The sequence below is a fragment of the Juglans microcarpa x Juglans regia genome, chromosome 1D, assembly GCF_004785595.1.
Source record: "Juglans microcarpa x Juglans regia isolate MS1-56 chromosome 1D, Jm3101_v1.0, whole genome shotgun sequence".
NCBI classification, from domain to species: domain Eukaryota; kingdom Viridiplantae; phylum Streptophyta; class Magnoliopsida; order Fagales; family Juglandaceae; genus Juglans; species Juglans microcarpa x Juglans regia.
Genome location: NC_054594.1, coordinates 49,600,981 through 49,613,527, shown reverse-complemented (window position 1 = coordinate 49,613,527; position 12,547 = coordinate 49,600,981). Strand labels below are relative to the sequence as shown.

Here is a 12,547-nt window from a genome sequence, read left to right as displayed (position 1 = left end):
CGTGGTGAATTCAGAGACTCGGCTTGTAGCACGAAAGTCGGTAAATCAAAGGACTTGTGTCCGACTGGCTATCGATGGGCAGAGCTCGAAAGACCCTAGCTCTAGCCAGTGCATTGTGGCGAATCCAGAGCCTCGCCTTGTAACGCGAGGGTTGACAAGTCGAGGGACTTGTGCTCGACCGTTGTGTTTGCAGTGAGTCTAGGGACTCGGCTTTATTGGCATGAGGGTTGACAGATCTAAGGATTTTTGTTCAACCTTTGTATCACATAGAGTCTAGGGACTTGGCCTTGCTAGCGTGTGGCACTTGTTCGTGCTGAATTGTTCTACCGGAGCGAGGCGAAGGTTGGAGATGTGCCACTGTTGAGGCCTACGAGTTGCATGTTTCGATGATAAAGAATATGCGGGTGATTGTGATGCTAGGCAACTTGTTCGGAGAGTAAGGTTGCTATAGTCAATTATTACTTGACTAAAATTGGTGGAGCAGACTTGGGCGAGCAAGTTGGTGGACTGTGGAGCACGTTGCATGAGCCATGCAACGTGCACTAGGGGCATGGTTGTTCCCTATTCTCCACTACATGTACCGTGCATGGCTCATGCATGGCGCACGCTTAAAACACTGGTTGTTAATTGTCGAGAAGTTGCCTGTCGAGTGAGGTGAGTATGCCCGCATGTGCGTTAGTGCCAAATAATTTGTCCCAATGGAGTTATAACGGGACGTCTAGGATGCGCTTGTGCCGAGCTACGTGGTTGGTGTTTCACATCATAGGAAGCAGTTTTGTCAGTAAAAATAAATTCATACAAATTTTGAGAGAGACAAACCAGAGAGTTTTTCTTCGCTGTAGTCAATTTTTGCTTGACCGAAAATTGCTCGCAGCTAGTTGCAATTTCTTCGCCTTCTTCTTCTTCTTCTTCTTCTTCTTCTTCTTCTTCTTCTTCTTCTTCTTCTTCTTCTTCTTCTCTCTTTCTTTATTTTTCTTTAAACCGTGCAACACGGTATAACTTTGGCCGCGTGGGTGACTACGTAATGTGCGGCCCAATGAGTCCCGTGCAACCAAGGTACTGCACCTGATCAGATGGGTCCCAAGAAGAGGGGATCTCGTGTAGATGAGCCTCGAGCAGAGGAGAGCCCATGCAGTTTAGTCCCGAGCAAAGGAGGTGAGTTGAGTGCCTTCCATGATGGTCGATTGAGTCCCGTGCAGGAGGAGAGCCAATGCAAATGTGCCTCGAGCGGTTGAGTCTTGTGCAGGAGGAGAGCCAAAGCAGAGAAGGGTCTATGCCCATTGTTGGATGGTCAGTCGAGTGCCTTCCATTGTGGTCGGTTGGGCAACGTCCAGCCACTACCCATCGTGCATGATGTGCACGGACTTCATTGTCGATGACCACTGCGGTTGTGGCAGAGAATGCCGGTGGCCCAAGTGGTGGCCTCTGGCAGGGACTCCGGGTTAATGGTAGCTAGTAGAGACCTTCTCGTTTCCAGCTAAGTTGAGTATGACGTAATATCGTGCTTGGAGTGCTCCTCCTTCATGGAGGATGCCTCGTTGGGAACAGAAACCTTTGGCGGCACAAGTGGTGGCTGCCGAAAGGTCAGACGGGCTCACAGCAGGCTGCCATGAGCCTCTCAAGTGCATATGGCGTGCACCCGTTTAGGCGCATTGCGCTTGATTTTCAGGGTGACCCAATCGGAGGTAGAATGACCCAACGACCCAAATGGTGGCCGCGGTAGGTTCTCGGGCTCTAGGTGACGTGCCACAAGCCTTCCGTCTTCACCACAGGACGTCAAGTTCTGTTCATGGCACTATGTACTCCATGCACAGTCAAGACGTGCATGGGCAGATGGCACTGTGCACGTGTCTTGTACTATGCTTGTAAGTGTATGGATACTGTGTACTTAAGTACACAATGTTCGCCTTCTTATTTGTGCCTGCGCACTGTGTATTTTGTTGTGCATGGGCATTGTGCACTTAAGTAGTGCATAGTACTCGCCTTCTTATTTGGGCCCGTGTACTTGAAATGCATGTGCCAGTGTGCACGTATAGCTCGAGTGTCTCAGGAGTTTGGATTTCCAGGCCTTCACACTGATGGTAATATTTTTAATAAAAATAAAAGATGAAAGTTCAAGAACACTTATCTGGGAGAATTCCATATGTTCACTTGGTAATTACTTAGCATACCGGGAAATCTTCCTTCTCCCACTTCCGATTTAAAAACTGAAGCGAATCCCACAGACGGCGCCACTGTTAATGCGAGAAAAAATGCACAACAGACCGAAAGGAAATAGAGAGTCATTCCCAGCCCACTGGTCAACTTGGGCCTTGATTGATGTTGTTTGGAACCCCTGACAGTATTTATACAGTGTCAATGCGCACACCCATTACGGTGAATGGAAAACAAGTGCAGAGAAAATAAGAGAAATAAACACACAGATTTACGTGGTTCGGCATATTGTCTACATCCACGGGTGTTTAGGGAGAGAAAATCTACTATAATATACTTGCTTACAGTCTCTCATTGCCTCTCATTTCTCACTGGACAAAGAAAGCTGGAGCTCTTCCTCCAGTGGTTGAATAAGAAGAAGAAGAGAGAGTTCGTTGGTCCTCTGGTCCATTACTTTTTTTTGACCCTCCATTGTGTGTGCCTGCCTACCAACAGGTAATTGGTCCCTTTGCGTGTCTGAGCAAGCCTCATTTTTCCCATTTTTTTTCTTACACCCTTATTTTACACTCCTGACCCATGGTCCTCTCTTGTCTCTCACTCTCATTTTCCCTATTTTGTCCTCTAGTTTGACCTGGTGGGCTGGGTCTAGTCATGGGCTGTATATTTTATCCCCCGCAGTTTCTTCATTTGAATAAGACCACCAGTGACCAGACCAACAAAAGCACTTAAGAATTAGGCTTGTTTGGAATACGTTTTCATCCCAAAATTCTTATCTCATCCTATTTCGTTCCCAAACTAATCATTACAACTTTTTCAAACCAACTATTACAACTTTTCCGAACTTTCAAAAAAATAAACATAAACTTTTTCAAATTACCAAACAAAAATAATATTAAAAAAATATTTTATAATAATATTTTTTATTCGAATTTTTCTCTCTTATTTTTCAAAATTCTATAAAATATATGTTTGGATAATGAGATAAGATATGATGATTTTAGATAAAAGTTAAAAGTTGAATAAAATATTTATAGAATATTATTTTTTAATATTATTATTGTTTTAAAATTTGAAAAAGTTAAATTGTTTATTTTATTTTCTGTAGAATTTGTGAAAATTATAATGATGAGATAAGATGAGATGAGATGAGATGAAATCGTTTCTATATCCAAACGGGATAAGTTCAAACTATCTAATTATTATTCACAAATTATCTTATTATTATTCATAAAATTTATATCTCATATCACTCCTCAAACTTGTCAGGTAATTCCTAAATGGTCCACTCAAACCCAAATGATCCAATTCATGAAATTTAATTTAAGATAGAAACTTCAGAACTCATATTCGAACGCCGTGTGTTTGAAATAAGACGACCAATTCAAGCCCAAAACAAAAACATCATAAGTTTTGCGTATAGGCCATTGGTCATTACCCGTGTGTAGCAGGCCTTAAAAGGAGTCCCGAACGAAGGATATCCATCAGAAATTTGCACCATTGGGCGTTGGGGCTTCGCTGAGCAAGGCAAGTCCAACATCAATGAAATGGTCCAAAACATGAACTAGAGATGTGATTATGGAAATAAAAATTCTATTAATCATTTCCATATACCACGTATTTTTTTAATTTTTTTAATTTATTTCTCTTACTAAATAATAGTATATATATTATATGATGAGTAGAATAATTTAATAAGTTTAAGAATTATTGAATAATAAAAAAATCTTAAAAAATCTAGAAATAAAAAATAAAAAAAATATGAGATATAATATGTAGAAATGATGAATAATAAAATTCTTACAGAAATATATGCAGTTATTTCGAAAAGTATTATTATTTATTAAAGAACCATGATCTATCCGTCCCAGTCAGTCCCCTCTCATCCGGTAGTGTAAAGAAGAGAATTTGGGCGAAACTGTGCAAATGCTCGATCTCGGGCGCAACACAGCTAAAAACAAAGCACGCATGGAAGGCCGCGTCGTTTTATTGTCTGTATTTATTCTACCTTCGGAGTAGAGAACAAAAGTAAACCAAACAATTGTTTTTTATTTTTTATTTTTTATCTTTTATTTTTAAATGAGTGAATATTAGAATTTGGGAGCCAATAGTCGCACCTGTCTGTCTGTCAGGGATTCCCTTTCCCTTTCTTTCTTTGGAATTCGCAACTGTGCGTATCAAATATTTATATATATAATCTTATTTTTATCTTATTAAATAAGATGTAATATATTTATTAAATAATGATACACTAACAATCCATTTATAATTTATCTATTACTTCCTTATAAAATATAATTTTTTTAAATTTTAGATACATCAAATCAAAATCAAAAAGCAAAATCAAATTTAAAAAAAATATTATTTTATTCAATAATAGTTTAAGAGTAGTAAATTAGTTGATAGTTTATCATTTCTCTTATTATTATTATTATGAGTCATGACACATTTATATAATAAATAATAATAAATATGACACATTTATATAATAAAATAAAAATAAAATGAGAATATAAAATATAGCATTACTATGTGCCCCTACCTATAATTTTGACGACTTTGAGCTCCTCCGCTTCAGAAGGTACGTACAGTGCTAAATTGACTTCCAGCAGGGCAGTTTCGGTACTCTGCCGTTAGCCTTAATTTGCCACTGTTTGTTGGCTGTAAAATTCGAGTTTGATTGATTTTACAACCCGTTTAATAAAATATAAAGTCAAATATTTGTATTAATTAGCTAGCGTGAGGTGAGTTGCCTTCAGGTGGCAGCTGCTATACATATGATACAAACATGATCGTACGTCCAAAATGCTGTAATTAAGAAAGATTCCTCTGGTTGTGCAGTAAGTCCCAAATTTGCCATAAAATGTCAAACCATGAAGCACCATTCATTAAGACAAAAAAGAATATTTTATTTAGGGGCTCCGGCCAGTCCCGCATGCATATATAAGCTGCAGCCATAATATTAATAACTGGGTATCTATAAAGATGCAGGATTTGCCAAATTCTTGTGGTCTGTCGATCAGAAAACCAAAACCAGTTGGCTTATAATAAATAATATTCGTTGTCTTACTCGTTCTATATATATGAACTATGGAAGGGTAGTCAGGGAAGGGGCATGCACTCGCACTCGCACTCGCACTCGCACTCGCAAAATTTAACTTTTAACAAAACTTGATTCATTATGAAACAAGAAGATAGGAACACGTTGTTATGTTTGTGTACCGGCTGCCCAGTAACGCTGTTTAACAGGCAAGAATTTGAAGGTAGTGTTTTTGAGAAATGGAAGCTGGACTCTATATATTCACATTCCACAGCTCCTGCTGTGTTGAGTGTCTCTGTGTGTGTATATATATATATATATATATTTGGCAAAATTGAGAGAGAGAAAGGGAGATTTAATTATATGAGCAGCATGCATTTAAGAAAGAAAGCATTGAGTGAATGGGCGAGAATTCAGATCCTCCAAAGGAATTTAAGAAAAGGTAGCTAATTAATAAGGGCAAAAGGTCGAGTTATGCCAAGTAGTGCCCACACCCTCTGGCATTCTGCACCGTCGATCATATATGGCGTTCATCCATCCATCCATCCCCTGTGCCCTCTTGACCTTTATTTTTATTACACTTACCTACCCTGCAGCTAGCCTGCCCACCTACTTTCCATCCTTTATTACTTTTGCTTTTAGATCTCTTCCTTTATCAACACTAAATATATAGAGAGTATCCATCCCAACCACCTTCAGACTGCTTGCCCTTCCTAATTCCCACTTATTCAACCAGCAACCGGTTTTCTTTTTGATTTATTACAACTTCATTGAGCTATTTACGCTTTAATTCGCTGCTTGGGATACTTTTTTCAAAACATTCCTATTTCCTGGCCCTGCCTCGGAACAAATCTCGATTAACCTTTTTCCTTCTTTTATATCTTTGTTACTGTAGCAAAGGTCATAATCGCAATTTCCAGCTATATCAAAGTTCGCTACACTGTCACGTGGATTACCAAAAAGCAGGGCACCAGCAATAGCTAGGCCTACACCATGCCATCCACCCAAACTAAAGAAATTACTTCTTAAAAGTAATTATACATTTATAATTATACTATTTTTTTAAAAATAAAGTTATAAATTATAAATTAATTATAAAAAAGTCATAAATTACTTATATAAATATATATAATTTGGAAAAAAACTACTATGCCGGCTAAAATATACCGTTCTGTTTGACCGCTTAGTAATTTTGTTTTTTGTTTTATACTTAATAATGAAAAGTAAGTGATTTTAAGTGTATTGATGTATTTTTTTATTTTTTTTAAATATTTAAATATATTAAAAACATGTGAATAAAAAAATGAAAAACAACTAGCAGTATAAACAAGCGGTGGTAGCAAAGTAGCACCGTCCATATATTTTTACAAAGAGCTTTCACCAGTAACAACCACAAGCCACGACTTAGGCTACATTTGAATATTGAACTAAACTTAATTGAGTTGAATTCTTTATGAATAGTAGTGAGTTGAATAGTAAAGAGAATTATGTGAGACCCATCTAAAATGAGTTTAAAGTGTATTTAGATGTTAAGATGAGTTTAATACTTTTTATAGAAAATTAAAAAGATTGTAGGTCCTACGTATTAAGATGTTTTAAGTTGAAAAAAGTTATGGGTTCCATGCATAAGAAGATTTTGAGTTAGAATGAGTTTAATAATTTAAAAGTTAAATGTTTAGATGTTAAATTCAGTTTAAAATTAGAGTGAACTCGACTGTTGAGTTCAGTAACCAAACGAATCCTTAATAACTTCATTACATGCCACGAGTTTCATTATTGTGTTGTATCGTTTTAAAGTGATATTTTACATTAATTTGTAAATTTATTTATTTTTTAAAAAAATTAATAACTAATGAATATTATTAAATTAATATAAAATAATAAAAATGGGATGAAAGCTTGTATCTAAAGTTGCTCTATGAGCTAACACTGTTAATTATACTAATGATTTTTTTATTTAAACGAACAAATATAAATGATTCGAGAGAAAAATACATTACCTTACTGTATCATAAACAGCTTATTACAGCCACTCGGGCTCAGCTTCATTCAAAAAAAAAAAAAAAAAACACAGGGAGAGCCACTCAGCTACCTCCGGACCTCCAGGCTCCCTCGCTGCGCTTTCGCCTTTAATCGAAGGCCAACTATTAATTCTCTCTCCTGTCCCGGCTCGCACTCAATACGCTGCACGAAAGACCAACTCTCCCTTCTTCTTGAACAGTCGACACCCAGGTACTTGTTTCGCCCCCAGGTAAGTGTTCGTCGGTACACCATTTCCCGACGGATTTACCATAGACTCTTCACTCCATCTTTAGTCAAGTCCCTGTCCGAGTTTTCGCCCAACCTCTCCATTCTCCGGCCTAACTTTGCAGTGGGTTCTCATATTGAAACCTCCCGGCGTCTCTGTTTGATTAAATCTCTGTTTTTTCAAAGCTCAAGAATTCTTGCTTTGAGAACAAATTTCTAGGGTTTTGCACTCTTTACCTTCTCAGCTATCTTGCCTATTGTTTCGGTTACTTTTGCGTCATAGGTATTTCCCATTTTGCCAATGCCGCTGGTTTCTGGTATCTCTTTGTTTATTCTTGATCCTTCTTGTTTTTGCTGAGCGCTAAATCTAGCCGTTGGAAAGTGTTGATCTTTCTGTCTTATTCTTTTTCTGTTTGTTCCAAGTATATATGAGGGTTTAAAGCTCGCTGTCAACGATTTCTGGCTCTTCCGCGTCAGTGTTCTGTGGCGTCGGCACCAGTTTCACATGGCTTTCTTGGGTCTCCGCTAAAGTAGCGGGCACAATGCGAACTTTATTGAAAATGAAAAGCCAGCTAATCGTAATGTTTGTGTTGGTGCTGGTGACTATCGGACCAGTTCGCGTGAGATCTCTGAATCCGTCTCTGAACGACGATGTGCTGGGGCTGATTGTGTTCAAGGCTGATATCCTAGATCCAAAGGGAAAGCTTGTATCTTGGAACGAAGATGACGATAACCCTTGTAACTGGTTTGGCATCAAATGCAACCCCAGATCCAACAGGGTCTCCGAGCTCAACCTCGATCGCTTCTCCCTTTCGGGTCGGATGGGCCGAGGTCTTCTCCAGCTGCAATTTCTCCGCAAGCTATCGTTGGCGGGAACAATCTAACCGGGAGCATAAGCTCCAGTATTGCACGGGTTGACAACCTTCGAGTGCTCGACTTAAGTGACAACAGTCTCTCAGGAGCTATACCAGAGGATTTATTTCGCAATGTGGGTCTCTGAGAGTAATCTCTTTGGCCAAGAACAAGTTTTCAGGGAAGATATCGGATAGTTTGAGCTCATGTTCCACTCTTGCGTCGGTTAATTTGTCGTCTAATCAGTTTTCGGGGTCGTTACCGCCGGGGATTTGGTCTTTAAATGGGCTTCGATCCCTCGATTTGTCGGATAATTCTCTTGTGGGTGAGATCCCAGAGGTGATCCAAGGCTTGAATAACTTGAGAGCCATTAACTTGAGCAAGAATCGGTTTTCTGGGATGCTTCCAAATGGCATAGGAAGTTGTTTGCTGCTGAGGTCCATTGATCTTAGCGAAAATTTGCTTTCTGGGGGCCTTCCAGATACATTGCGGAAGCTTTCTTTGTGTAACTATCTTAATCTGTGCAAGAACTCATTTGCTGGTGAGGTTCCGGACAGTATTGGTGAAATGAAAAGCCTTGAAATTTTGGACCTTTCGGCCAATGGATTTTCTGGCCAACTTCCAAGTTCAATAGGAAACCTCCTGTCATTGAAAGTCTTGAACTTGTCGGCTAATCGATTTACCGGAAGCTTGCCAGGGTCAATGGCTGATTGTGCAAACCTTGTGGCATTAGATCTCAGCCGTAATTCGTTGACGGGTGATCTTCCCTCGTGGATCTTCAAATCGGAGTTACAACAAGTTTCGATTTCAAAGAATGAATTAGGTGGGAGCATGAGTAGTCATTTATCTTCTTCATTGGGGAGCTCACCTGGACGGCTTGAAATCTTGGATTTGTCCCACAATGCTTTTTCTGGGGGAATAGCATCTTCATTAGGCGTTTTGAGCCGCTTGCAGTTCCTGAACCTATCTAAGAACTTTCTTGTTGGTCCTATTCCAGCGACGATTGGGGAGTTGAAGACCTTGGATGTTCTCGATTTGAGCAATAATCGGCTGAATGGAAGCATTCCTCTGGAAATTGGAGGAGTTGTTTCTTTGTATGAACTAAGACTGGACAAGAACTTTATATCGGGGAAAATTCCAGCTTCAATCGAGAACTGTTCTTCTCTTACAACCTTGTAAGTTGTCTTTGCGGTTTTCTGCGTTTCATTTATGATTTCTCCTTGTTCTTTTAGCGGGTGTGGTTATGACATGGACCCTGCTTGTATAAGAGTTTAGATATATATCCGATTACTCTTAGAAAGAAGTTGTAATTGCAAGTGCCATACTTTAGATTCAGTAACCCTTTTGCAATGGAAAATGGTGTCCTCAGTGATAGCTGAACTAGCTTTCTGTTCTGCTTTTAAACCTTCAATGGTGTCCTCCCACTCCTGTTCAGTTTATTCTAATGTTTTGAGAGTATTTGTGATACACTTAGAACCCCTATGGCGTAGTCAGATTTTGATGCTGTTTTCTGAAACATCAGAGCGAAGATTATGAAAGTTTTTTATTTTTTTAGAGTTCCACAGATAGTGGCATACGCCATAATTTTTAAGGCAATCCTCTATTTGGAGGGTCCTCCGCCTTTAAATCCGAAAAGAATGTCCGTGGGCTGATATAGATAATGCTTATTTCGTAATGATTTTTTATATCATTCTATTTCTAATTTCTTGTTTATGTTCTTCCATTTTGGTTGAATCATGCAGCATTGTATCTTATAACAGACTCAGCGGCCTTATACCTGCAGCGATAGCCCAACTTACCAACCTGAGAAACGTGGACTTGTCTTTTAACAACCTTTCTGGAGGCCTGCCCAGGCAGTTGGCCAATCTTCCTCACCTTCTATCCTTCAATATTTCTCATAATAATCTCCAAGGTGAACTACCTGCTGGTGGCTTTTTCAACACCATCTCCCCTTTCTCTGTCACTGGAAATCCATCTCTTTGTGGATCTGTGGCGAATAATTCTTGCCCTACAGTCCTTCCAAAACCCATTGTCCTCAATCCTAACTCTTCTTCTGATTCTTCTTCTGGTTCATTGCCTCCAAATCTTCGTCACAAAAGAATTATCCTCAGTGTTTCTGCACTCATAGCCATTGGAGCTGCTGCAGTCATCATCATTGGCGTTATTTCAATCACTGTACTTAATCTTCATGTTAGGTCATCCACACCTAGATCTGCAGCAGCCCTCACATTATCTGCTGGTGATGATTTCAGCCATTCTCCCACTACAGATGCCAATTCTGGCAAGCTTGTCATGTTTTCTGGTGACCCGGACTTCAGCACTGGAGCACATGCTTTGCTCAACAAGGACTGTGAGCTTGGTCGTGGCGGGTTTGGAGCAGTCTACCGGACTGTTATTCGAGATGGGCATGCAGTTGCAATCAAGAAGCTCACTGTCTCAAGTCTTGTCAAGTCTCAAGACGACTTTGAACGAGAGGTTAAGAAACTGGGGAAAGTGCAGCACCCTAATCTTGTTGCGCTTGAAGGTTATTACTGGACTCCATCATTACAGCTCCTCATATATGAATTCATCTCTGGTGGTAATTTATATAAACATCTCCATGAAGGAGTAGGTGGAAACTTCCTCTCATGGAATGAGAGGTTCAACATTATACTTGGGACAGCGAAAAGCTTGGCTCACTTGCACCAATTGAACATAATTCATTACAACATAAAATCAAGCAATGTCCTTATTGACAGCACAGGTGAACCTAAAGTCGGTGATTTTGGCCTGGCAAGATTGTTGCCAATGCTTGACCGTTATGTTTTGAGCAGCAAGATTCAGAGTGCTCTAGGGTACATGGCACCAGAATTTGCCTGTAGAACCGTAAAGATAACTGAAAAGTGCGATGTGTATGGGTTTGGAGTTTTAGTTCTAGAGGTGGTAACTGGCAAGAGGCCTGTGGAGTACATGGAAGATGATGTTGTGGTGCTCTGTGACATGGTCAGAGGAGCATTGGAAGAAGGCAGGGTGGAGGAATGTGTTGATGAGAGGCTCCGGGGTAACTTCCCAGCTGAGGAGGCAATTCCTGTAATGAAGCTAGCATTGATATGCACATCGCAAGTGCCATCAAACCGGCCAGACATGGCCGAGGTAGTTAATATATTGGAGTTGATCATATGCCCTTCAGAAGGTCAAGAGGAGTTGGAATGAGTTTGGCTGATCTTGGGAGAGATGATTGGAAGAAGAGATTAAAAAATGGGTTATCTGGCGAAGAAGAATCCGGTTTTGTTCATTCAACAGAGAAGAAATATTTGAGTAGTGTAGATTTCTTTCTCCCCCACCCTTCTTTTTTTTTTTTTTTATTTGGATTTCATGTTTGTCTCCTGTTAATGTTTGGTAGTTTATCGTCAATGTAATAGCCAGGTTACCGGATTCCTTTTCACCGGGCCCCGATTTGGTTTCCTAATGAATGTTGTTGCCCCGTTATTAATCTTTGTCATATTGAATGCTGTCGATTAGTTATGAGCACTGATTTTAGCAGCAGGGCATTAGTCTTTCAATTCAGTTTATTAGGCAGAGAAAGAATGGAACTCATAATTCATGATATCGTCAGTTGCACTCACTGTCACTGTATTGTTGTAGCCAAACCATATATTGTTGGCGGATATGTCGATCGTTGGGGCTGCGAGTGGTGCCCGGACTGATGTGACAATTTTTTACGTGGAAATTGAACATTTGGTTCAGGAACAATACAAGTTACAACCCTTGTGCTGCGGTTATGGTTTGTTGGATTAAATCGAGAAAGGTGCTGAGCGCAGTTTCACTGGTAAAGGGCTTCATGATAGAGGGTCAAATAAGACTTTCCACGTCCAAAATGAAGAATGGTCCGACACACTACCTATGTTATAGTATTTCCAATGTTATATAGCAAATGATGATGTTTTAAAACTAGTCAAAAAGTGACTTATGAGGACTTGAAGATTCATGGCACCCACTTTGAAGCAAATGATCTATAAAGTACCGAATAGAATAATGAAGAAGGGCACGATGGGAAAAGAGAAAGGCAAATAAAGAGCCAATGCCCCAAATAGCGATGGTGAAGTCATGGAGAAAGAATATATGACATGCCATGATGCTGTCGGAATAGAAGCAGCCTCCGTCTTCCTTTTGTTTATATATTTGGTGAGCCGCGTCCTCACTTGTTCTAAATCTCAAACTTTCTTTTTAAGTGCGTTCTTTGTTTATTTCCTTGTCCTGTTTTTGACACCAATGGTC

The 12,547-nt window shown here is 39.7% G+C and overlaps 1 protein-coding gene across 1 annotated transcript; it reads left to right on the top strand.

The window, feature by feature from the left end:
* Nucleotides 1–7,216: 7,216 nt before the first annotated feature.
* On the top strand, nt 7,217–11,764 carry LOC121256660 (probable LRR receptor-like serine/threonine-protein kinase IRK). Its single transcript, XM_041157512.1, is given in 4 exon segments — nt 7,217–8,308; nt 8,311–8,421; nt 8,424–9,465; nt 10,033–11,764. Coding segments are annotated over 4 exon segments (2,931 nt in total). The 5' UTR covers nt 7,217–7,980; the 3' UTR covers nt 11,483–11,764.
* Nucleotides 11,765–12,547: the final 783 nt, after the last annotated feature.